The 27,513-nt window shown below is 43.2% G+C and overlaps 1 protein-coding gene across 6 annotated transcripts in view; it reads left to right on the forward strand.

Annotated features, from left to right (window-relative positions):
* Positions 1-27,513, forward strand: part of C7H9orf64 (chromosome 7 C9orf64 homolog) — an 88,544-nt gene that overhangs the window by 34,973 nt on the left and 26,058 nt on the right. For 3 of the 6 annotated variants that reach the window (XM_030210095.1, XM_030210094.1, XM_030210096.1), the window contains exons 2-4: positions 11,817-11,963; positions 14,102-14,447; positions 20,309-20,568. In XM_030210095.1, coding sequence (XP_030065955.1) covers positions 14,111-14,447; positions 20,309-20,568 — 597 coding nt within the window. In that variant the 5' untranslated portion in view covers positions 11,817-11,963; positions 14,102-14,110. The remainder of the gene's footprint in view (positions 1-11,816; positions 11,964-14,101; positions 14,448-20,308; positions 20,569-27,513) is intronic. The other 3 variants (XM_030210099.1, XM_030210098.1, XM_030210093.1) reach the window with 2 other exon arrangements.

The raw sequence follows: 27,513 nt of genomic DNA on the forward strand, positions 1-27,513 counted from the left end.
TCGTTTTGAAAACGAACTATTCAAGGCGATGTAAGGCAAAGGAGATGATTTAAGGACAAGAACCTGGTGATTAATGTATGAATGTCAAGTTCTTACAAGTTATGTGATACGGGAGAAGTGATATTCACAAAACCAGTAGTGGGTTTAAGTATATAGCATGATGATGTTTTGATTATTAAACAGATTAAATCGATAAAGATATGCTTTTCTTTTTTTTAATTTTACTCTTTATTAATTTTCAATTATACATTTACATAAAATAAATGCCAGAAAAATAAAAAATACCAATCTATCAATTTAAATGACAGGAAAAATAACTTTTAAATTTGTCCACAAAATAATTCCAAGATATAAGGAAATAATATTAAAGGGAATTATCCCATTATTAAGCAAAAAGAAATATTATGAGAGGGAGAACACATTTACCAACCAGCGGTTTCAGCTACCCGTTGGAGGAGTCAAGGGCCGCTCAGCCGTGTCCCTTTCCTTTAAGGAAATAAATTGTGCCAATTTAACTGGGTCAAAGAACACATAATTAACTGAATTCAAAGAAATTAAACATCTGCAGGAAAATTTTAGGGTAAAAGTTCCTCCCAGTGCTAAAGTATGTGGCCTCAGCACTAGGAATTCCTTTCTCCGTCTCTGTGTAGATCTACTCAAATCCGGATAAACTTGTATGCTCGCCAATGTTTCTGAAGTAAAGCCGCAGAGCATTATTTCTATCAGACTCGATGGCAAAGGTTACAATTAAAGTCGTACGTTCTGTGATTACCTCCAACGAGGTTTCAAGTAAATCAGTTAAATTTTGTGGTACATTTGGAACAGAAGGTAATCTCAATCCTGTAATGTAATATGCCTTTACTATTGGTGGAAAGTAGAGGAGTGGAGTTACTATTGGTGGAAATAAATCAGTTGGTATTCGCAACACTTCCAAAAAATACTTTCTCAGCATTTCTACTGCAGGTAGAGTTGGTGACTTTGGAAAGTTCAGGAATCTCAAGTTATTTCGTCTTAACTGATTCTCTAGATACTCAGTCTTCTGAACCTTCTCAGTATCTGCAATCAGTGTTCCAGAACATACTTTTAACTTTTTAATCTCACAATTATTAAACTCACATTTTTCTTCTTGTTTCTTCACCCGCTCGTCTAGGATATGGTGTTGAGCTTTAATTTCGGCTACTTCAGCTTTAAATGAGTTAGTGGATTGTTGCACAGTCGAGCTCAGGGCCTGGATTGCCTCCACCAGGGTTTCCAACGTAACCACGGCAGATCTCACAAATCCGCCCGAGGTCATCGCAGGAGTCGCCAGAATAGGAGAAGCCGGGGGGAGTACTCCACTTAAGCTACATCCAGATAGTAAATTTTCCGGCGTGGACGATCCCGCAGGGCCTCCTATAGACGCTGCCGATATCAGCTGCAACTCTCCTTGCGGGACAATCCCTCCGACGGGCCTCGGGGGTGCCGTTTGTTGAGGCCGTCTCGGAGCTAAAGTCTCCAGAAAAAACGGAGACCCAACCAAGGTCGGTAACGGTGGTCTTTGTGTTGGGGCGCAAAACGCCTCCATCATTGTCTGTCGCGTAGCTGGAACAAGACCCTATCTTCCCCTTTCTTTTCCCCATAAGTTAGGGGGTCTGAAAGAAAGCTTAGCAAAGGTCGGTGGAGGAGTAAGAGCGCTCACAACACACCTCCTCTCACGGACGTCATCTTGGAAAAAGCTATCGATAAAGATATGCTTTTCAAACAATCAGTGGAGTGCATTGGTTAGAAGATTGTGTTAGACTAGTGCTCTGCTACTACTAATTATTCCCCTGCAGAAATAAATTGTGGCCCAAATAGATGACATACATCAGATGTTAGCTAGCAGCCATCAGGATGTCTTGCTGTTGTTGAATTTATTCACAGTGTTTGACACTGCCAGGGACTTTTGGTACAATGTCTTTCCAAGGTAGATGTTGGCAGTAGAGTACTGCAGTTGGTTGAGTCAAAGTTGATGGGCAGAACTCGTGGTGAGAGCGGGGAAATGAATCTTCTAGAGCTTGACCCTTGGCTCAGGGTGTGCCTCATGGATCAGTTCTGACCCCTTCTTTGTTCAACCTGTACCCAGCGTTCCCTCTATGGTGAGCATGTGAGCGATTGCTCATTCCAGGAGCATCGTTCACATGTTTTACACGGTGGTTCACAAACTGTCATGTCCCTCCCTGTGTTCCCCTCCTCCAACACTCCGATGCACCTGGAAAGTCAGGACACCAAACCTAACCCATGAGAAAAAATGTGCACGCACATACCGGATAAACTTATATTAAGGACTGGCGGCAAGAAGCACTGGACCCTACCTTCTCCTCAATGCCTTGCCTGACTTCAGTATTGCCTTCTTGATTCCTGCCTTGAGCACTGGAAGCCTTGCCTATCTTCCACTCAATGCCTTGCCTTGCCCGATACATAGAAGTGTCTTTCTTTTCTATTTATTGTATAGGGAGATTGGATGGGAGGTCAGGGGGAGGGCGCTACTACGTGATAGTCCCTAATTGTGGGGCAACACTGGGTAGAGGGTTGTTACGTTCCTCACCTGGTTCCAGGCTTGCGCGGCCGATTCGCCGGCGAGGCGCTGTCTGGCAGAGATAGCCAACTATCTTGGTGGTGTTTCTCCAGGATAGGTCGGCCATCTTGGGATGGGCATCTCAGCTTGTGGCGGCCATCTTGGAGTTGGCCAGCTGCTGGAAGGAAGCCCATATTTGGGCGTTGGGCTTCTCTGCTGATGGGGGCAGCCATCTTGGATCAGCTGCACTTGTTTGAGATTGATTCCTACACTATTTAAAGCCCTGCCTCCAGGCCTTGGTTGCTTCGGCCTCAATTGTGTTTGAGATCCACGCTGGTGCTCCTTGTCTTCAGATCCAGTGTTCCAGACCTCGGCTTGTTTCCCGGACCTCGCTTGTTTTGCTGCCTGCCTTGACCTTAGACTGTTTTTGACTACTCTTTGCCCTACGGATTTCCTGGCTCTTGGACTGTGTCTGTTCAGCTTGCTTGCCTGGTCAGCGGTTGTGCAACCCCCCGGTTCCAGAAGTCCTGGTGGCCGCCTGCACCTGAGGGCTCAACTCTCAGGGAACGGTGGTCGTCTCCCAGGTGAAGCTTGGGGTTGTCTGGCTGCCTGACCGAGTGCGGTGTCACTCCATCTTTGCTGTGCTCAGTCGGGGCACAGGGGCTCACAGTTACCAGATCCTAACAGGGTTGTGGGAATAAGGGGGTAAAAGAAGGGAATGAGGGGATGTGGTGGGGATTTAAGGACTATTTGGTGGGGCTGAGGTTATGGGGGGGGGGGGGGGGGTTGTTTTTTAGAAGGAGACAGCCCTTGTATGAATAATTTCACAGGTGGGAAGATGGGCAGAATATGTGGCAGTATGGTGGTCATAGACTTGCCTAACAGAAAAATATAGACCCCCTAACAAAATTAAATTATAAAACAAAATCTTTAAATAACTCAACTTAAACAAGTTTTTAAAAAATTGTGCTAATACTGACACTCAAAAACTGTTGGTTTTTAAAAATTGTCACTCACACGAAAAAAAATTTGCATGCACCAGGCTGGTCCTAGGAGAGAATATTGCCTGTACCTCCCTGCCAGTCTGTTTATCAATGTGTAAGGCTGGACTGATAACATTGATATACACATGTTAATCCTGGTGCCCCAGTGTTTGGACCAGATGGTCTTTGCAGGAGAAAAATGGAGGCAGATAAAGACTTTCAGGCTTATTTCCGAAAGAGAAGGGCGCCCATCTTCCGACACATCGGGAGAAGGACGTCCTTCTCTCAGGGTCGCCCAAATCGGCATAATCGAAAGCCGATTTTGGGCGCCCTCAACTGCTTTCCGTCGCAGGGATGACCAAAGTTCCCGGGTTGTGTCGGAGGCGTAGCGAAGGTGGGACTGGGGTGTGCTTAACAGATGGGCGTCCTCGGCCGATAATGGAAAAAAGAAGGGAATCCCTGACGAGCACTTAGCCGACTTTACTTGGTCCATTTTTTTTCACAACCAAGCCTCAAAAAGGTGCCCAAACTGACCAGGTCACCACCGGAGGGAATCGGGGTTGACCTCCCCTTACTCCCCCAGTGGTCACTAACCCCCTCCCACCCTCAAAAAAACATCTTTCAAAATATTTTGTGCCAGCCTCAATGTCATACCCAGCTCCCTGACAGCAGTATGCAGGTCCGTGGAGCAGTTTTAGTGGGTGCAGTGCACTTCAGTCAGGCGGACCCAGGCCCATCCCCCCCCCCCCCCACCTGTTACACTTATGGTGGTAAATGGGAGCCCTTCAAAACCCACCCGAAACCCACTGTACCCACATGTTGGTGCCCCCTTCACTCCTTAGGGCTATGGTAGTGCTGTACAGTTGTGGGGAGTGGGTTTTGGGGGGGGGGGGGCTCAGCACCGAAGGTAAGGGAGCTATGCACCTGGGAGCAATTTGTGAAGTCCACTGCAGTGCCCCCTAGGATGCCCTTTTGGTGTCCTGGCATGTGAGGGGGACCAGTGCACTATGAATGCTCCTCCCATGACCAAAGGGCTTGGATTTGGTCGTTTCTGAGATGGGTGTCCTCAGTTTCCATTATCGCCGAAAACCAGGGACGACCATCTCTAAGGATGACCATCTCTAAGGTCGACCTAAATGTTGGGATTTGGGCGTCACCGACCGTATTATCGAAATGAAAGATGGATGCCCATCTTGTTTCGATAATATGAGTTTCCCCGCCCCTTCGCTGGGACGTCCTTAGAGATGGGCGCCCTTAGAGATGGTCATCCCCGTTCGATTATGCCCCTCTATAAGGCCTATCCAGTCTGCTCATCCATGCTATCTACTATCCCTTCCTCTCCCTTAGAAATCCTATGTACTTGTCCCAAGCTGCTTCGAATTCAGATACAGTCTTCGTCTCCATCACATCCACTGGGAGGCCATTAAGTGAATTCACTACCCTTTCCATAGAGAAGTATTCCTGAGTTTGTCCCCTTTTATCTTCATCCCATGCCCCTCATCCTAGAGCTTCTTTTCAATTGAAAGTGACTTGCCTCCTGTGTATTTATGCCACAGAGGTATTTAAACATCTTTATCATATCTCCCCTTTTCTGCCTTTCTTTTCAAGTATACATGACAAAACACCACTGACCATTTTAGTAGCCGACCTCTGGAGCGAATCCATCCTGTTTTATGTCTTGTTGAAGGTTCGGTTTCCAATATGTATACAGTACTCCAAATGAGACCTCACCAGAGACTTGTAGCAAGGCATTGTCACCTCTTTTTTTTCTGCTGGCCATTCCTCTCCCGTTGTAACCAAGAATCCTTCTAGCTTTCGCCATCACCTTTTCTGTTTGCCCACCTTTAGATCATCACATATAATCACACTCAAGTCCTGCTTCTCTTTAGTGCACAAAAGTACTTAACCCCCTAAACTGTATTGCTCCCTTGGGTTTTTTGCAGCCCAAATGCATGATCCTGCATTTTTTAGCGTTAAATCTTAGCTGCCAAATTGTGGACCATTCTTTAGGCATTGCTAGGTTGCTCCTCATATTATCCATATCAAGAGTGTCTAACCTATAGCAGATTTTGGTATCATCCGCAAAGAGGCTAATCTTACCAGAGAGCCCATCAGCAATATCACTTACAAAAATGTTAAAAAGAACAATATCATTTACAAACATGTTAAAAAGCCGAAGAGCCAAATCTGCTAACATCCCTTTTCTCGGCATGAGCTCCATTTACCACTATTGCCTTCTACTCAGTCAGTTCTTAACCCAGTCGGTCACTTTAAGGCCCATACTGAGGGCACTCAGTTTATTTATAAGTCATCTGTGCAGAACCATGTCAAAATTTGAAATTGAATGTTGTAAAGACTGACTGAGAGTCTCCTCACCTCCTGTGGAATGGATTTGACTTGGCCCTTAGAGTCCTGCTGTGATTTTGGGTCTGGTTCAATGTTGCCAGGTGGAAAATTTTTTTCCCACCCAAACCAGCCTAAATCCAGCCCAAAACCCGCCCAAACTCAAACCCCGCCCCCGACACCCCCACCCCTCCATCATCAACCCTGCCCTAGCCGTCATCAACCCTGCCCCCGCCGTCATCAACCCCGCCTCCCACGTCATTGGCCCCGCCTCCCACATCATCGGCCCTGCCTCCCCCGTCATCGGCCCCGCCCAGAACGTCATCGGCCCTGCCCAAAACGTCACTAACCCCACCCCCAGCGGCCGAAAAAAACCGCCAAAAAAACCGCCCAAAAAACAAAAAAGAAGCCCAAAAAACCACAACCCGCCGCGGGCAAAAATTTCCCGCGGCGGGTCGCGGAAAACCGCCCAATTGGGCGGTAAAACCGCCCACCTGGCAACACTGGTCTGGTTGCAGAAAGTATCTTGATAGTGGTGTGGAATTCTTTTTTTTTTTAGTTCTGCAACTTTATCTGTCAACTATGGCTGTATCTCTCTGAGCAGAACCTGGCATTGGTTATGAGGGCTCTAATAATGCCACAGTTGGATCATTATAACATTTTTATGAGGGCTCTAATAATGCCACAGTTGGATCATTATAACATTTTTCATGGGGCTGCAACAGAAAGATGTGCAGCAGTTGTAAATGGTGAAGAGTATGGTAGTGAAACTGATTAAGGGGCTTTGGAATTCAAACTAACATAGTAACATAGTAGATGACGGCAGAAAAAGACCTGCATGGTCCATCCAGTCTGCCCAAGACAAACTCATATGTGTATACCTTACCTTGAATTTGTACCTGTCAGACACGCAGCTTGGCGGGATAGAGTAGTGTGAACCAGATTCCTTTCTTGTGCAGCGCCGTGCACGTTGGCGCCATGGCCTTGCGCAACATGGCCATCCTTGTAGAGTAGTCGTTAAACAGGAGCAGCCTGTGCCCTTCATATTCCACAGATGCCTGGGCCCGGTATGCTTTTAGTAACTGTTCTTTCGTTTGCCAGTTAGTAAAATGAGCAATTGCTGCTCTGGGCTTGGTCACGGTATCATTCCTTGCCCCTATACGGTGCGCTAGATCACAGCAGAAATTATACTCTCCACCAAAAAGGCCCAAGCGCTCCGGGAGCCATGTGTCAAAGAATTGATATACTTTTTTGTCCATCACTGCTTCCAGCAGCCCGACAACTCTCAGATTGTTCCTTGTGTTTTGATTCTCTTGTTCTTCTATTCAGTCCCTTAGGTCTCCAGCCTTTTTCTGCAGCGTAGCTATTTGGGCTGCCATAGCCTTTGTCTCGTCCTCCTCCGCTGACACTCGTTGTTCCAGCTCCGTTATACGCTGCGTGTGGGAGTCAAGTTTTTCATTAATTCCCTCAACTGCGGCTTGCAACTTAGTAAACCTATCCTCCAACGCTGCAGAAACCGATCGTGAGATTTCTTGTGCCCACTCGAACGTCTGTATGGAGAGCGGGCTCTGCATCGGCTGCGCCTCTGCCATCTTGTGCAAATCCTGCCCCTGCAGAATCTTCGCTTTTCTCTGTGTCCTTGTGGGCATGCCTCGCCCCAGGTTCCCAAAAAAGTGTGGATCACAAGCCCAGCAGCTTAAGGTAAGTACTGGTTCAGTCTAGGGTTCACCTTCCGAAGTGAATCTGTTATTTCCTTGTCATCAAGCAGATGAAGCCATTACGTATGGGTTGTGTCCATCAACCAGCAGGGGGAGATAGAGAGCACTCAACTTTTCACAGTGCCTCATGGCCAGCCAGCTCCACTGCCTCTTCAGTATTCTCTATCTCCCCAAGCAGGGTGGCTGCAGCTTCTTCGAGCTCCATCAAAAATCTGCCTGGGGGTGGCTCCTGGCTTGCCAGTTGTTAGCCGGGGTGTGAGAGGCTATAGCAGCTTCACTTTGAAGGCACATAGGTTAGCCCTTTCCCTGCCTTACCCATGCCCCCGTGGATGTGGACATATTAGCTTGCTTTTCCCTGTCCTTTCCCACTCAGTGGATGCAGGCACATTGGTTCGCCTTTCCCTGCCTTTCCCACTCATCTGAGCCTCCGGAGTTCTTATTACCTCTGCTTTCCTCACAGCGTTAAAAAAAAAAAAAATGGAACAGAGGTTTTCCTTTGATTCTTCTATGGGACCGGAGCTGTGATACTCGGTCCGGTGAGGTAAGAGTGTTTTCTAACTCCTCCGGGGTGGGCCCGCGATCGGGGCGTTTTTTGGCGTGAAACCGCCATTTTTGAATTTTCCCGCCGTTTTTGGCGATGGCTGCAGAGAATGTAAAGCGCTGTTCCCGGTGTGGCAAGCGCAAATCAGCAGCAGGGCTCTGTAAATCGTGCTGTACAGGTGTAAGAGCCGGTCCGAGCATTGCGAGCGATGATTCTTCCCACTCAGAGCTGGCAGCGGACGCCATTTTGAATTCTCCGCATGGCGCAGCCTCCGTAGAGACGGAGAGCCCTGAGCCCGGGGGGGTGGGGGGGACCTCGAATTGAGGCTATTCAGGGAGCAGCTAGCCCCGGACGGGATCTGGGTGCTCAGGGCGAGTTTTTCTCCCCTGATTTTGGGTTATTATTGCATAAAGCATTCAAGGCACTGAAAGGCCATGTGCTGAGCTGTTTGGCAGAGAGATTGATTTGTTATCCTCCAGGAAGACTGTTGCCTCAGAGGGGGCAGCACGTTTTGTACCAATTATAATTTTATGAGGAAGACATCACCAGGATAGATGTGTGAATATATTATAAACTGCTTAGATATTCTGTAATAGGCAGTATATCAATCAAATTTTAATAAACTTGAGACTTGTTCAGGCACAATGGTGGTGTAGTGAATTTCCTGCTGCACTGAGGAATGAAAGGACCTGGGTAGTTTTAAGAGGGATTTAAAGACTCATTTGTTTCGATGTGCATTTGAGGGAGGAGGATCAGCTGATATGTAGTATATGCTGTCCTATTGCTATTGTGATGCTGTCTATGCTTGCTTTGTACACCACTTAGAGTGGCCTCAGATAATGTGGTACATAAATCTAAGTAGATAAATTTGAGAAGAAGCTACCTTTAGAGCAGGGGTTCTCAATCCAGTCCTCGGGACACACCTAGCCAGTCAGGTTTTCATGATATACACAATGAATATACGCGAGATAAATTTGCATGCAGTGGAGGCAGTGCATGCAAATTTATCTCATGCATATTCATTGTGAATATCATGAGAACTAAACTGGCATAATGTATCCTGAGGACTGGGTTGAGAACCCCTGCCGTAGAGGTAAAAAACTTTCAAGTACATCAAAAGCAAGAAGTTTGTGAGGGAGTCAAATTGGATCACTAAATGGGCAAAAGGAGCACACATGGACAGGGCAATAAGAAAAAAAAAAAAAAGAGTTTTTTGTTTCAGTCTTCTTGGAGGAGGATGGTGGGGGAGGGAGACTTGGCATGACTGCAGGCCCCCATTTAACTTTAGGCTCCATGCGTATGCCAAAATTGCCCAAGTATTATCATACTCTGCAAACATATGCCTTTGACAAATAGGCACCACTGCTTGTTGGGCAACACACCTTTAAAAATTGTATAAAGTATACTACCACAAATAATTTAAACACCATTTAACTTTCTCATTGTTATGTTTTCATTGACTTGCTCCAGACCTATCTAAAAAAGTCAGTCTGCAAGCATTGAGAGAAATTGCGATACACCCATATATACAAAAAAGGAAACCTCAAAGCTCCAAAGTTGTGCTCCACGTAATATCAGCACTTACTTTATTCAGTGGAGATCAGGTACTATCATTGGTTTCTCATTAGCAGAAAAAACAGTCATAAAATCTCCAGACCACAAGCTTGGAGAAAAACGACTGTTCCAAGAAAACTGCAATACCATAAGCATAAATCGCAAAATTCATTCAATGTGGCAATATTTCTAAAAAGAAACTATGCAAAGCAAAAAAAACAGAACCAAAAATACTTGTCTTTCCATTAGGATGCTTCTTTAACATTCAATTTTGTCAATAGACATTTGAAGAGAAGACAAGTGAAAATCTGATGAACAGTTCAGAAACCCCATCAAGGGTGCCTTATTTCACCAAGCTGCATCAAGAAGTAGCACTTTAACTTGGAACTTTCAAAATCACTCTGAAGCGCACAGGCTCCAAGATGGCAACTGGATTTTAACAAAAACGCCAATGTATACTTCAACCAATCCAGTCTAACATTTTTTTTTAAAACATGCTGTAAAAAAACTGCACTCCATTCAGTGAACTTATTTAAACCCTTAGGTTTCAGAGTGCCCAACCTGTAAATCCAACGTTGTTCTCTCCTCGGTGATTTCTTAATATCACCGCCATGTGGAGAGGTAGTGTTGGTGACTTTGGATGTTCAATCTCTATACACCTCCATTCCCCAGTGTGAGGCATTGTGTACTGTGGAGGAAGTTTTGAATCAACGCCCTGGTCCATGGCAAGTCCCTACAGAATTCTTGATGAACTTAACTAAGATTGCTCTACATAATAATCATTTCTTGTTTGATGATATTATCTTCAAATTTGTGGTGTGGCAATGGGGGCTTCGTTTGCCCCTCCTATTGCCAACCTGTTTATGACAAATTTTGTGCGCCAATATGTAGATGGTTTTGCTAGATATCAATGAATGTATTGTTGGTATCGATAAATCGATGATATTTTTTTGATTTGGACTTGCAGTAGGGAAGAATTTAAGAATTGATGAATTGAATGGCTGTCATCCCACAATTAGATCTGGTCACTTCAAATATGGAAAATATTCCATTTGTGATAACACTATGGAAGGCAGAGTGTATATATGGAATAGAGACCAGCAGGAAATAAGTTTAAAATATTCCACCATATTCGAGTCCAAAATGTTATCTATATAATTAGGTGCCCTTGTGACCTGCTGTATATCAGTCAACTGTCACAGTGCTTCAAGACAAGGATTATTGAACATCGGCAATGTGTTAAGCACAGTAAATTAGAAGCACCTATTGTTAAACATTGTGTACAGTTTCAACACACTTTTGATCAGATGATGTATATGATAATTGACCAAGTACAAGTAACTGCACATGGTGGTGATGTTAAGAAATCCCTGAGGAGAGAAAACACTGGATTTACATGTTGGGCACTTTGGAACCTATGGGTTTAAATACATCCATTGAACGGAGTGCATTTTTTAGAGCATGCTTCTTTTAAAATGTTAGCGTTTGGATTGGTTGAAGTGTATGTTGGCATTTTTGTTAAAATCCGGTCGCCATCTTGGAGCCTTTGTGCTTCAGAGTGATTTTGAAAGCAGTACCTCCTGATGCAGCTTAACAAAACAAGGCGCCCTGCCCTTGTTGGGGTTTCAGAACTAGGCATCAGATTTTTTCACGTGTCTTCTCTTCAAATGTCTGCTGACAGAATTGAATGTTAAAGAAGCATTCTAATGGAAAGATGAGTGTTTTTTGTTTTATTTTCTTGCTGTGCACAGTTTGTTTTTGGAACATATTGCCATATTGAGTGAATTTTGCGATTGCCGCTTATGGTATTGCAGTTTTTTTGGAATAGCCATTTTTCTCCAAGCTTGTAGTCTGGGTTTTTTTTTTTTTACAGTTCTTTTTGTCTGCCAATGAGAAACCAATGATAGTACCTAGTCTCCATTGAAGAAGTAAGTGCTGATATTTGTGTGGAGCAGTATTTTGGAGCTTTGTGGTTTACCTTATTTTTTTTTCTATACCTAGGTATGTCACAATTTCTCTCAATGTTTGCAGACTGACTTTTTTTTAGATGGTGTAATTTATTCAGTTTGCTTCTCAACATTATATTTCTCTGAAATAAGATGCGCCATGCTGGATCAGACTAATTTATTTTTTATTGGCAGTGATTCCATTTATTTGTTTGCCACCGAGATCCTCCAAATCAGCCTCTAGTTCCCAGCCACTGCCTCCTGATTTTGTGAGAAGGAGCCACATCCACCTGTCTCCAATCCTCCGGGACCACCTCTTGACTCCAGGAAAGCATTGAGAAGGTCAGACATCAAGACCATCAGCAGTTTCCTATGTTCCTTCAGTACTCTCAGATATAGTCCATCTGTCCCTATTGCTTTCTCTACTTATAAGAAAGTCTTCAATTAAATCTCTATTTCTTCTGCTTTTGTCTCTATATCGTCATCATACTACTATTAATACTGTTACATTCCCTGTTTTCAGATTAACCCACAATGTCTGCTTCTTACCACATTAGTCCTGCAGTTCTGTTGCTCTAATATGATGTTTTTTATATAACCACTCCTCCCTTCCATCCTATAATGTCCTTCCAGACTTTATCATAATTTAGTAGAATTCTATTCCAGTCATGATCCTTCATGTAACATGTCTCTATGACCATCACTAAGTCCATTATTGCCTCTAGATCAGTGGTCTTTATTCATTTTTAAGCTGGGGCCACTTTGGATTCTAATGAGCTGAAGGCAAGCCCTCAAATACCTTCCTATACAGGCCACAACACTGCTTGCAGTGTGTATCAGTGACAATCCATTCCCACCAGTCTGCCTTCCAACTTCATTGGGGGTTATCTTCAAAGTTGTGAGCATTTCTAAATTCATTCTCCTTTGTCTATTGAGAAATACCTTGTCCTTCAAGCATGCAGCTCTTCTCCCATTCTCGCCCAATCCACTTTTTTGTTTCTGTCTTGGGCCTGGGTAGACAGGCAGAGTGGAGGAGTAGCCTAATGGTTAATGCAGTGGGCTTTGATCCTGGCACTTAACCCTTTATTGTCCCAGGTACAAAACAAAATAAACTTAGATTGTGAGCCCCCTAGGGACAGAGAAAGTACCTGCATATAATATGTACAGCGCTGCGTATATCTAGTAGTACTATAGATATGATTAGTAGTAGTAACAGAAAAAAAAACAGAAAGACAATGGGGGCCACCTCAGAGGTCTCCAGGGGCCACCATTTGCCCCCGGGCCTTGTCTTGAAGAACACTGCTCTAGATCAGGGACTTTATTTTCCATACGATAAGAATTAGTATACATAAATTTCCAAATGTTGTCCATTTTCCCATTTCTGTACAAGTATTTCAATATTTTACTTACCTGAGGGTTATGTCCATCTAGCCATCTTCCTTCTTTAGTAGGTTAACCAGTTGTTGTGGAAGATACTTCACCTCTTCTTAAATAGGTGGATGTCATTTCTGCTCAGCAGCCCTTGGGAAAATCCACCACAACACAAACCTTCATCCCCTCCTTTGCTCCCCCTTTATCCTCACCAGTTCATCTCTCCAAAGCAACCCAAGGAAGGTGCAGGGGCTGGTCCTGAGTACGGAAGCAAGTTGTGAATGAGCTCAAGAACTAAATCGATGTGCACTCACGGGTCGCATAGTAGCATCACCTGCAGCTGGGTTCTGTATAGGAGGCAGGGCTAAGATCTTGTGCTTGCTCAGCACCCTCATTCACAACCTGCTGTTGCCCCACCCAGAACCAGCTTCTCAGCTTCTGCATTCCTCTCCCCCGCCCCGTCCCCCAGCTTCTTCAGGAGAGGTGATCAGGGGGATTTTAAAAAGGAGAAAGTTCATGAATGGTGATCCCTGAGGGTGAGGGGGAGTATAAAAACGAATGGAAGGGGTCCAGAAATGTTTATTTGATTATTGCCCAATAGTGTGTTAATCCAGTCCTTTCTATTTGTGCATGTGTGACTGGACAACGCACAAACAGGCAGGCAGGAGCAAGGAACCATTATCCTTGAGATATGGGGGTAACAGGGAGTCCTCGCCTTGCCACTCAAAAAAGATATAAGGCTAGCAGTGGATACCCCCAAGAACTCCATTTCCAAGTCACTGTCCCTTTTTCTACAGACAGAAAATGAGGAAAGTTGGGGCCAGTTTAGCAACTGATGGTGGCAGCAATGGGAGGAGGAATCTCTGAAGAAACACAGGGCTGTCAGCTTTCATTCCTCAGCTGGGCCCCACTCCCCTTCTGATGTCCATAGGGGACGTAGCCCCATGCTTCTTAGCAGACAATAGCTGCTACCAGCAGACATTTATGTTTCTCTTCCTGGTGAAAAGTAAGAGAACAGGAATGGAAACGGGAGATGAGCAGCAGGAAAAGGGAGGAAACCCTCACTGTGTCACACTAAATGTACATTTTCTGACATTTTTTTAACTCAGATATTCAAAATGGAAGTACCCCTGTCTCCCAGAGAGTCTGGAAAGTTCATCGCTGAAAACTGCCAAGACGTGTTCATTGATCCAGAAGGAGTACGAAAAGTAGCAGAGATGCTGGTTGATAAAGTGGGTAACAAAGAAATCACTCTGGCAGGCTGGAAATCGCTGCATGAGCTAAATCCTCAGGCTGTGGATGAAGATGCAGTGAACTGGGTATTTGTTGCCGATACTCTGAATTTTTCCTTCTGGTCTGAAACCGAAGATCACAAGTGCTTAGTGAAGTACAAGGGGGAAACGTACAGTGGCTACTGGGCTTTATGTGCTGCTCTGAATAGAGCCCTTGATGAAGGTAAGTGCAGAACATATGTTTCCTCGCTCCATAAAACATGGCTATGTAACCCCTTCAGTTCTTGAATGGAATACCACATCAGATATTGCAGGAAACAATACATCCATAAAGGGTACATTTGGCTCCAAGCAGCTATTAATATTGGTTTCTCTGCTTATGTGTCATGACCAGGGAACCAAGGAAGTTGTAAGCCTTTATGCCGGCCCCAAGGGAAGAGGCAGGCAGTCAGCAAGCCTAGACAGTCTTCACCTATACCAACGTCTCTTCCCAAGAATTGAGCCCTCAGGTTCGGACGGCCAGCAGGACTTGGGAGGAGCCTGTGAAGACAGGGTCTAGGCCGGGTCGCAGGCTGGCAGAGAGCAGGTCAGTGTCCAGGCAGGGTCAAAGGCAGGCAGTGAGCAGAACAGCGTCAAGGTGCAGGCAGGGTCAAAGGCAGACGGAGACAAGAAGAGCGAGCCAAACGCCAAGTAGAACGCATTACTGAACCGAAGCTGAGGCTCCGATGAGCACCCGGAAGTCACCAGAGCAAAGGTTTTGGGTGGGCCAACAGTTGGTATGGGTAGGCACTAAGCATTCTATTTTCTCTGCCCACCGCTTTACTCTTCCATCTTGCCCTCCCCCACCCCAAAAAATAATAAAATTGGATCCCTAAGCCCCACTAGTTTATGTTTACTTTTATTCTGCACTTGGTATATCACCTTTCAGGATGCAAATCAAGGCAATTTACAAATCTAATAATAACATAAATATCAAAAGCGAGGAAAGGAACTACAATATTTTACTGAATAGTAGAAAGACGAGAGAAAGAGGGGATAGATAAAAGCAGGATGGAAACTGTATCTCTGTTCGACCACCACAGTCATATTAGGGGACACCAGAAAATGCCATGGAAAAGAGATGATCTTTCAAAGAAACTGTGAAATGGAGGTAAGATACCTCAGCTCTAAGTTCAGGAGGTAGCAATCCAGGTAGAAGGAGCAGTAAAGACAAATGCAAAGTGCCTGATAGATTCAAGATTGAACAGTGAACAGAAGGGATGGATAACCTGATTGCTAGTGGAGGAACGTGGAGAGCAAGTCGGCCAGTAGGGAATTATCAGAGGGGAAATATGGGTAAGGAAGAAGTCCCGAATGTAGAACTGTGTGTTAATGTCACAATCTTGTGCTGGTCTTGGGATTGGGAGCCAGAGGTGGTGGTTGAGAAGAGGAATAATACGATTAGAACAGTGGGCATGAGAGAGGAGATGTATAGCAGTGTTTTGGACTGAAGCCTCTGTAAGAAGAAAGGAAGGAAGGCCAGAGTAAACAGTATTTCAGTAGTCTAATTTAGAAGCTGGTGTAAAGGAGAGCAGCACAAGTCTTGTCATCAAAATATGGACAAAGAGAACGAATGGTGCATAAAGAATAGAAGCAAGACTTGGTAACAGAGGATATCTGGGCACAGAAAGAGAAGTTTGTCTCAGAGATCACGCCCAAATACTTCCATTCCCGGCATTTTTATCCTCCTTATTTCCGAATTAGAATCAAAGCGGGTTACAGAAATATATTAACACTTACAGAAGTCAGAAATACTGGCTAAATAGATACATTTTCAAAGCTTTTTGAAAGTTCATATAAATATCCATGCTCTGAATCTGGACTGGAATTGAATTCCAAAGTTTACTGGAGTAGTAACTAAATGAACTATCATGAAAACGTTCAAAACAAACCTTTATTAACAGCTGGTTATCCTAATTTTAAAAGACAGTTAAAATGTGACACCGAGTGTTTAGTTAGATAGATCACCAATGAAACATGATCCAAGGACAACAACTATTAATGATTTTAAATATCAAACAGGCCACCTTAACATCGATACAGACATGAATAGGTAGCCAGGGCAAGTCTTTAAGCAGTGGAGTAATGTGATCATACTTCTTACAATTAAATATTAGCTTAGCAGCACAATTCTGCAAAAGCTGAAGCTTATTTTAAGTTTCTGATGGATATTTGCATACAAAGCATTGCAATAATTAACTTGAAGCAAAATAATCGCTTGGACCAGCACTAGCACTCTAAACTGATCAGGAAATTAAAAAAAGTCCTTATTGCCCTTAATTATCATAACTTAAAAAAAACCTTTCTGCTCATGGTTTTAATCTAACCAATACTAAGTATCCTCTAATCTCTGGTAGTTAAATCAAAACTGACAAACTGCTGCAACCAGGATATAATAAACCTAATAATAATTTTATTGTTTCTTTTTAACTTTTTTAAGAGCACCCTCAGATATTCTCACTATAAAAAGCACAGCACATTTCTGTTGCTTAGTGGTGTAGCACTTCTTTCATCGGGTTACTCATTTTTTCGTGGTAAATCACCGACTAAGTGCTAACAGACTGGTATAATTCTTCCTTGGACTCTGGGCAAGTCACTTAACCCTCCATTGCCCCAGGTACAAATAAGTACCTGTATACAATATGTAAGCCGCATTGAGCCTGCCATGAGTGGGAAAGCGAGGGGTACAAATGTAACAAAACAAAATAATAACAATATCCAACCAGCCTTATATACAATTCAAAAAAGTACAACCTGCCCCAATGTTCGTCAATACCAATGATATCTAAGACAGTTAATGCCAAAATATTTAGTGAACACTTATCTGAGTCATGCTGTGTCCACATTCTCTTTGTGTCTAAAAATAAATCTCAAACTCTTCGCCTTCCCCTGACCGCGCCTGACGCCGCGGGTTTCAGTATTCTTTCTTCAGGGACTAGGGTTAAGGCGGCCTTCTATTCGTAATGTTATCAAGGCACCAGCCCCTATAGAAGACGCATCAACTTCTAAGAAGAAGGGCTTCTTTGGCTCAGGATGATGGAGTATCAGAGCTGTCATGAATGCTTGTTTCAGGAGGTCAAAGGCTGATGTCACTTTCACTGGCCAGTCCCGGGTGTTAGTTTGCCTCCAGGTCAAGGCGGTAAGAGATGTGGCTGTGGACGAATAGCCCTGGATAAACATGATAGTAGTTTTCTCCAATTTGGTGTATAGGTGATTCTCCCGCAGGCATTGGAGGACCTGATTGGCTTGTTCCTGGTGTTGGGCAAGCATCTTGGAGAATATCAAAATGTCATCTAAATATACCAGGACAGTTTTGTAACAGGTCCTGGAATATGTCGTTCACAAAATTTTGGAAAGCCACTGGGGCATTTGAGAGTCCAGATGGCATAACTAGATATTTGTAGTGGCCATCTCAGGTGTTAAAAGGTGTTTTCTATTCACCCCCTTCTCGGATGCAAATCAGATTGTAGGCTCCCCTCAGGTTCAGCTAGGTGAGAATGCGAACCTCTTGTAGGCGATTGAACTACTTGGAAATCAGAGGGAGCGGGTATTTATTCTTGATCGTGATGGCATTCAATCCACAATAGTTGATGCAAGGACATAGGATGCCATCCTTCTTCCCCACAAAGAAGCAGAATGCCCCGGCCAGGGAATTGGATGGGCGAATGCAAGGAGGTAGGGTGCCATCCTTCTTCCCCACAAAGAAGCAGCATGCCCTGGCTGGGGAATTGGATGGGAGAATGAAACCCCTCTGCAGTGATGTAAGCAGACATGACTTGGGTCTCCAGAATGTAGAATGGGTATACCCGTCCCTGAGGCGGCTTCTTGCCTGGCTGGAGTTCAATATAATAGTCATACTCCCGGTGTGAGGGATGTGTCTCTGTGTTTTTTGGAGAACACGTCAGCATAGGCCCGGCAGGAACGGGACCTGGGGTGGCTCTGAAAAGAGCCCTTGGGGGAAGGAACGTGACCTGGGGTGGCTCTGAAAAGAGCCCTTGGGGACAGGCCTAGCAGGACAGGGACCTGGGGTGAAGCAGGAACAGGCAGAGGCTGGGCTGGAGACAAGGCAGGCCAAGCTGAAGCAGTGCTTGGAGACAAAATGACCTTGTTGCAAAGGCAGCGCTGGAGTATCCAGAACTGCTTTAAATATGCCCTGACCAGTGATGTCATTGCCGGTGGATATCCAGCCCCCCCCCCCCCCCCCCACCCCGCCGTGAACTTGTTTGGGGGGGCTGGCTTAGGGTGGGGGCCTGCTGCTGGACAGGGCTCACCATTCCTCCCCAATGTTCTGCAAACCCTAACACCAGCTTTGAGCTGGTGTAGGGTTTGGCGTGCTGCCCGCTGATATTGGGGACAAATAATAAAATACCTGTTTAGCATGCATTTGCATGCTACTTGTGGTCAGAGCCCACAAGTGCTCGGGGGCTCTGATCATGGGGTGGTAGCAAACATGGGCGCTAGTATGGCGCTAATATCCTCTAGTGCCCGCGTTTGCTTCTGATCATTGGCCTGTTAAATAGTCTCTTCCTCGCAGGCTTGTCAGTGTAGCTGGTGCCTGATCCCTAGTCTCAGCTCTGACAGGCAGTGGGACAAGTAGAATAATAAGGAACATCTCCAGACTTTAGGTCTGGGGCTAATTTTTTTTTAATTCCTTTGTAACTGTATTCTTAAATACGAAAGTAATTTTTAGTGATCCTGACTATTTAAGTGTACATCTTCAACGTTAGAATCCATAATCTCGCACCTTCTCATTATGCTTATGTGCCTGAAGGGTATCGTTTAGGCTGTACTCTCTCCTCCCCCTATTTTCTTTTACTATTTTTCTTATATTTATATGATAAGGTAATCTGCCCTGTTCTTTGGATTTGGGTATTCATGGTCTTAGGCTATATTTCCTGGGGGGGGGGGGTTCCCCCGTTCCCCCTATTTATATTCATTTCTTATTGTACTTATACAGACTGCTTGAATATATTTCTTTTGTGTATTTGTTTTCATATTATTTGTAAAAATAAAAATTTCAGATACAAGAAGACTAATAAGGGACAAGCATTCGTGTATCGGGTTTAGGTGCCAGAAGTCCCCATTATGTCTAGCAAAGCTCCTGAAATATAGCAGCTTACAAAGCATATGTATTGCTAGCCAAAGGTTATGGGTGTATTTTTAGCACTATGAGGGTAGTTTATTTCTATAAAGGGTGCTTATTTTTGGGCACCAAGAAGTTTCTTGTCTGGAGCCTATTCTATAAAGGGAAATGGGACTTGATATACCGCTTTTCTGAGGTTTTTGCAACTACATTCAAAGCGGTTTACATATATTCAGGTACCAGGGGCAATGGAGGGTTAAGTGACTTGCCCAGAGTCACACGGCGCTGCAGTGGGAATTGAACTCAGTTCTCCAGGATCAAAGTCCACTGCAATAACCACTAGACTACTCCTCTACAAAGGAAAGTTAGATACTTACTTTCCCTTAAAGAATACTAGCATTGCAGCATAAATACATTTTTATAAATTAAGCATGACCACTTATACTAGCCATATCTGTTGTAAAATTTAAAAACCTAGATTGTAGCAACACACACAAATTATGGTATTCTATAATTTAAATACACAAATGTGTGCCTCATCCATGCACTGCCCAGACTCTGCCCATATGTACACAAACCTTCAAACTGTGCCATCACATTTAGGCGCCATCTTGTAGAATATTGGCATATATGTGCACACACAGATGTGTATGTGCCAAAATTCTGCTTATTTACACATTCTCTTCATAGAATTACCTTCTATCAAATATATTTTCTCCTAACAAGCAGTTATTTATTTGTTCTCACCAAAGAATCAGTCTTTGCTTTTCATTTCTGAAGGAAGCAACATTTTTTTCTACTTCTCCTTCCCTAGGACCACATCTACAAATTTGTACAGCATGAAGGAATGTCTGAGAAATGTCTTCTGCACCATTCAGAATTCATATTACTCCATTTTCTACATACTCATGAAATATTGTTTTGTGTGTGCAGATTAGTTGTTTTTTCTTTTTTTTTCTTAGGTATACCTATCACAAAAGCCTCGTACTATGCCACCATAACCCTGGATCAGCTGAAACATGTCCTCCATTCTGACACAGAGGTGCCCATGCCACTGATTGATGAGAGACTCAGGGTCCTCAGAGAAGCTGGAAATATTCTCCTTGAGAAATTTGGAGGTTCTTACCTCAACTGTATAAAAAAGTGTGAAAAAAGTGCACAGAAACTTTTGCAGCTCGTGGTGAAAAATTTTCCTTCTTACAGAGACGAGGCCGTATTTCTGGTAGGTGTTGCTGCAAAATAGTGGAAACTATTATAAAGAATAAAATTACAGAAACACATAGACAAACATGGTTTAATGGAATAGAGTCAGCATGGGTTCAGCCAAGGGAAGTCTTGCCTCACCAATTTGCTTCATTTCTTTGAAGGTGTGAATAAACAAGTGGATACGCTTTGTAGCGCTATAAAAATGCTAAATAGTTATAGGTGGGTTGATTCTGGAAGATACCGTGGGAGGGGGTGGTAAGGGGGGGGGGAGGGAAGAGGGGGTAGGTATAGTTGGGGAGAGGGGTAGTTAATGAGAGTAGGATGGAGATAGTGGCACCATACAGATGCGATGTGATTCTCCTGCTAGGTGGGTGATAACTTGCTGACTGGCAGAACCACAGTATAGCAGAGCAATGGAATAAAAACTAAGCACACAGAATGGCACCAGTGATTTATATTTATTTTTAAATTTTGTTGCATAATGTTCAGGTTGCTAGTTGATACATTCCAAAAATCACAGGCAGATTTATTGATAATAGTTATGTACAACACTTTTGCATGCATATGCCATTGTTAATTAATATAGTAATACGGAGGGGGGAGGGGAGGGTGGGGGGAGAAACAAAAAAAGAAAAATTGATGATAGCAGTTTCGCTATATTAGTACAGGTTTGCAATGTTAACTGCCTGAGTTATCTTGTTTAACATGGAATTGTTTTATCTCTGCATTCATCAATAAAAATTATTAAACCTAAAAATGCTAAATAGTGGTAGTAATAAGGGTGAGCCTGTTGTAGTGTATCTAGATTTTTAGAAAGCTTTTGATAAAGTTCCTCTTGAGAGACTCCTGAGAAAATTAAAGAGTCATGGGATAGGAGGCAAGGTTCTGGTGTGGATTAGGAATTGGTTATTGGACAGAAAACAGAGGGTAGGATTAAATGGTCATTTCTCTCAATGGGTGAACAGTGGAGTGCCGCAGGGATCTGTATTGGGACCGGTACTATTTAACATATCTATAAATGATATGGAAATCGGAATGATTGTTAAAACACGTGCGAACTGTGAAATATTGTAGGAAGACCTTAGGAAATTGGAAGACTGGGCTTCCAAATGGCAGAGTAAATTTAATGTGGAGAAATGCAAGGTGATGCACATTGGAAAGAATAATCCAAATCATAGTTACCTGATGGTAGGGTCCACCTTCAGGTTCAGCACTCAAGAAAAAGATCTAGGTGTCGTCGTTGTAGATGATACACTGAAATCTTCTGCTCAGTGTGTGGTGGCGGCCAAAAAAGCAAACAGAATGCTAGGAATTATTAGGAAAGGGATGGTGAATAAGACTGAAAATACTATAATGCCTTTGTATCTTTCCATGGTGCAACCGCACCTTGAGTATTGTGTTCAGTTCCATTTGCTGTATCCCCAAAAAGATATAGCAGAATTTAAAAAAAAACTCAAAGAAGTGCGACCAAAATGATAAAGGGGATGGAACTCCTCTCGTATGAGGAAAAGCTAAAGAGGTTAGGGCTCCTCAGCTTGGAAAAGAGACGGAAGAGGGGAGATAGGATTGAGGTGTACAAAATCCTGAGTGGTGTAGAACGAGAAGAAGTACTCATTTTTTACTGATTCCAAAAGTACAAAGACTAGAGGGACACTCAAGAAAGTTACATGGAAATACTTTTAAAACAAATAGGAGGAAATATTTTTTCACTCAGCGAATAGTTAGACACTGGAATTCTTTGCTGGAGGATGTGGTAACAGCGGTTAGCGCATCTGGGTTTAAAAAAGGTTTGGACAAATTCCTGGAGGAAAAGTCTATAGTCTGCTATTGAGACAGACATGGGGAAGCAACTGCTTGCCCCGGGATTGGTAGCGTGGAATGTTGCTGCTAATTAGATTTCTGCCAGGTACTTGTGACCTGGCTTGGCCACTGTTTGGAAAACAGGATACTGGGCTGGATAGACCATTGGTCTGCCCCAGTATGGCTACTCTTATGTATAGGCCAAATGTTTTTTTTTTTATCTGCCATCATTTTCTATTAAGCTTGCCCATCCATAGCACCTACTAAACTCTAAAATCCTCTCTCTCCCTTAGAGATCCTCTGTGCTTGACCCATGATACCGTGAATTTAAATATTTCCTTAATCCTGAATCTGTCGTCCCCTTTCACCTTCATTCAGTGCCCCCTCATTATAGTGCTTCCCTTCGCTTGAAAGAGGTCTTCCTTTTGTGCATTTTTGCAATAGATGTATTTAAATGTCTGTCATAGTTCTCATCTCCCGCGTTTCTTCCAAGCTATACATAGTGAGATCTTTAAGTCTATCCTCATTTGATTTTATGCTTTGTTTTCCTTTTATTTGAGCCCATTAGTGTTCCTTAGCTGAAAAATAACAAAGGCCAATATTCAAAATGTGACACCGTTAACTTTTTTATTTATTAGGATTTATTTACCGCCTTTTTGAAGAAATTTCACTCAAGGTGGTGTACAGTAAGATTGGAAGTTAACCATATCAATTTTTGTCTTTAAAATTTTGTCCCTGCTGACTACGTAATTTGTGTCTGAAAATCTTCATTTCTAGCCAAAAGTTATACAGTTAAGTCTGTGAGGTAGCAAAAATATTCCAGGGAGGGGCTAAAAGTTAACCAGATACCACCAGGACTCAGCACTATCCACTTAATTAGGTAGGACTGCATCAATAGTTTACCTAACTTAGGGGTCCTTTTACTAAGGTGGGCTAACAGAATTAGCGCGTGCTAAATGATAAGACACCCATAGGAGTGTAATGGGCATCTTATCATTTAGTGCACACTAATCAGCGCGTGCTAAATCCGTTAATCCACCTTAGTAAAAGGACCCCTTAACTAGATAACTAGTCCATTAAATTTAGTACAACATATTCAGCGGTCCAACTTTAGTGGATAAATGGCTGAAAAGCCACTTCAGGATTATCTGGTTATCTTTCAGCAGAGAGCAAAGCACAGAATCCAGCTGAAAAGCAAGCAGTATTTCAGATTCCTAGCAATGAGAGGCTCGCTTTGATTTCCAAAAGCTGTTTTTTCACATGTGGGCCCAAGAATATGGAATACCTTTCTGCTCCAGTTAAGACTGTTCATGAGTATTTTCCCTTTTCATAAAGGGGGTGATTCTGTACAGGTTACCTGGAGTTAGGCACCTAAAGTGTGTACAGATTCTATGTAGTACGCCTAGCATTCCGTGCTGAAATCCAAGCAGTAGTCTATAGCGCGGAACTTAATTGGCTTAACAAGCCAATCAGCATTAACACAACTTAGCAAGCAATAATAAGCACTAATTGGCAATAATTAGAGTTTATGCGCACAATTCCCTGAGTGTATTCTGTAATGCACTGCGCCTAAATTTTAATGCATGTCGGCAAGAAGGGGCGTGGTTATGAGCGGGGAAATGGGCATTTCATGGGCGTTCCAAAATTTAAATGTGTTGTTATAGAATATGGCCTTCTGTGCCTAAATCTACGCGCCGGGATTTATGCCACATTTTCGTTGGTGTAAATGGATGCATAGTTTTAGGCGCTAGGATATTGTCTAAGCATATTCTATATATCGCGCTTAAATCTAGGTTCTGCTTATAGAATACACTTAGGTGGAAATGTTTCCGCGCGGATTTTTAAAGCACCATATATAGAATCTGGCCATAAGCATAGATTCTAAAATGGCAGTTATGCACTTAATTGGCATTATAGAATACTAGTGTAAGTCAGCAATTACGCACATAAAGTTATGAACAAGCTAGTTCGGTGGTAGGTGTAAATGCTTGTGTCTAAATGTGGCAGTTATGGAGGTAACGGACAATATTCTAAAAGCTTAGTATGTGGGTGCTTGGCATTCTCTTGCTTCACCTGTGCTCCTTCCTATGTCCACACCCCTCTTGCAATTACGTGCTATATAATTTAGGTGCAAACATTATAGAATAGCTCCTAAGTGCAGTTATGCACGAAACTGCAAATCAGTGGCAAGTAACTCCAGTAGTTTCCGATTATTAGCTGTTAGTGTCAGTTCGCAGCTAGAGACAACACTGAGGGAGGCTGAGAGACTGACCCTCTAGGAAAAGTCTTGTCCAGTTGATGGATGTCATAGGAGGAATACATATTTAGAGGCAGAGGCACCCCTGTAAATGAGACTATACCTTTTTTGTCACAAGTACATCATTCATTCATATTTCTGGATTGATATGTTCATAATGTCTATAGACGTGGGAGGGCATTTTTGATAGTGCATCTATGTCGCAGTTTGGACGTTTTGCAGTAAACGTCCAAAAGCTGAAGAGAATACACATCCATTTTCGAAAAAAAGAAAAACGTCTATCTTTTTTTTTCGAAAATACCATTTAGAACAAGGTTTTGTGCTTTGTGCATTTATTGTTTCAGGCCATTTAAAAAAAACCCGCACAAGTTAAAAATGCACAAAATCAAACCATTGGAATGTAGGAGAGGCCAGCATTTTTAGTAGACTGGTCCCCCAGCCATCCCAGGAGAGCAATAGGGCCCCCCTAGGGGGCACTGCAGTGAACTTCAAATAAATGTTCCCAGGTACACACTTCACCGTTGCTCCCTTATCTTGTTTGCTGAGCCCTCCAAAACCCACTATCCCTAACTGTTCACCATCTGGTCATTTAGGGCACCATTTTGTGCCTTATTCGTTTTCAAAACAAGTCTAGACAAAAACGTCTTGGTTTTAGGCCAGCATTTTTAATAGACTGGTCCCCCAGCCATCCCAGGAGAGCAATAGGGCCCCCCTAGGGGGCACTGCAGTGAACTTCAAATAAATGTTCCCAGGTACACACTTCACCGTTGCTCCCTTATCTTGTTTGCTGAGCCCTCCAAAACCCACTATCCCTAACTGTTCACCATCTGGTCATTTAGGGCACCATTTTGTGTCTTATTCGTTTTCAAAACAAGTCTAGACAAAAACGTCTTGGTTTTAGTCGTGGATGCTTTTGTTTTGTTCTACTATGGCTGTAAATTGTCCAAGTGTTAGACACGCCCTAATCCAGGCTTCAAAATGCCATGACACGCCTTCTTGTGATTTGAACATACTGCAGACGGATTGCATAGATAAACTTCTGCAAACTAGGTTTCAAAAATACCAATTTAGACGTTTTGAGACGAAAAACGTCTAAATAGCGTTTTTCTCTTTTGAAAATGAACCCCCTAGCCTTTTACTAGAGGTTAATTTTATGTTCCTTGTGTTTTTTGTGCTTTATTATTATCTGTGTTTGTCTGTCTTGAATAGCTTGTAAGCTCTCTGAAACAAGGATTGCCTCTCACATGTTTATGTACAGTGCTGTGTATGTCTAGTAGCACCATAGAAATGATTTGTAGGGCTCATTATTGTTCTTCTTACATAAGTACATAAGTATTGCCATACTGGGAAAGACCATAGGTCCATCAAGCCCAGCATCCTGTTTCCAACTGTGGCCAATCCAGGTCACAAATACCTGGCAAGATCCCAAAAAAGTACAAAACATGAGCCTGCCATGAGTGGGAAAGCGCGGGGTACAAATGTAACAAAAATAAAAATACTGCTTATCCCAGAAATAGTGGATTTTCCCCAAGTCCATTTAATAATGGTCTATGGACTTTTCATTTAGGAAGCCATCCAAACCTTTTTTAAACTCCACCAAGCTAACCACCTTTACCACATTCTCTGGCAACGAATTCCAGAGTTTAATTACACATTGAGTGAAGAAAAACTTTCTCAGATTCGTTTTAAATTTACTACATTGTAGCTTCATCGCATGCCCCCTAGTCCTAGTATTTTTGGAAAGCGTAAACAGACGCTTCACATCTACCCGTTCCACTCCACTCATTATTTTATAGACCTCTATCATATCTCCCCTCAGCTGCCTTTTCTCCAAGCTGAAGAGCCCTAGCCGCTTTAGCCTTTCCTCATAGGGAAGTTGTCCCATCCCCTTTATCATTTTCGTCGCCCTTCTCTGCACCTTTTCTAATTCCACTATATCTTTTTTGAGATGTGGCGACCAGAATTGAACACAGTATTCGAGGTGTGGTCGCACCATGGAGCGATACAAAGGCATTATAACATCCTCATTTTTGTTTTCCATTCCTTTCCTAATAATACCTAACATTCTATTTGCTTTCTTAGCCGCAGCAGCACACTGAGCAGAAGGTTTCAACGTATCATCAACGATGACACCTAGATCCCTTTCTTGGTTTGTGACTCCTAATGTGGAACTTTGCATGACGTAGCTATAATTTGGGTTCTTCTTTCCCACATGCATCACTTTGCACTTGCTCACATTAAACGTCATCTGTCATTTAGACGCCCTGTCTCGTAAGGTCCTCTTGTAATTTTTCACAATCCTCCTGCGATTTAACGACTTTGAATAACTTTGTGTCGTCAGCAAATTTACCTCACTAGTTACTCCCATCTCTAGGTCATTTATAAATATGTTAAAAAGCAGCGGTCCCAACACAGAGCCCTGGGGAACCCCACTAACTACCCTTCTCCATTGAGAATACTGACCATTTAACCCTACTCTCTGTTTTCTATCTTTTAACCAGTTTTTAATCCACAGTAGAACACTACCTCCTATCCCATGACTCTCCAATTTCCTCTGGAGTCTTTCATGAGGTACTTTGTCAAACGCCTTCTGAAAATCCAGATACACAATATTAACCGGCTCACCTTTATCCACATGTTTGTTCACTCCTTTATGTTCTATCTTAGCTATTTGTAAACCACTTCTTAGCCACGTTGCAGAAAAGGTGGTATAATTTTTTTTTTAAATTTCATATATACCATCTGCAGGATCAAAAGCTATTGAAGCAGTGTACATTCCAGTACAGTGGATATTTTTCTGTCCCTAGAAGGCTTACAGTCTGAGTTTTATTCTGAGGCAGTGGAGGGTTAAGTGACTTGCACAAGATCACAAGTAGTTGCAGTGGGATTTGAACCAAGCTCCCC

This window comes from Microcaecilia unicolor, chromosome 7 (genome assembly GCF_901765095.1).
Source record: "Microcaecilia unicolor chromosome 7, aMicUni1.1, whole genome shotgun sequence".
NCBI classification, from domain to species: Eukaryota; Metazoa; Chordata; class Amphibia; order Gymnophiona; family Siphonopidae; genus Microcaecilia; species Microcaecilia unicolor.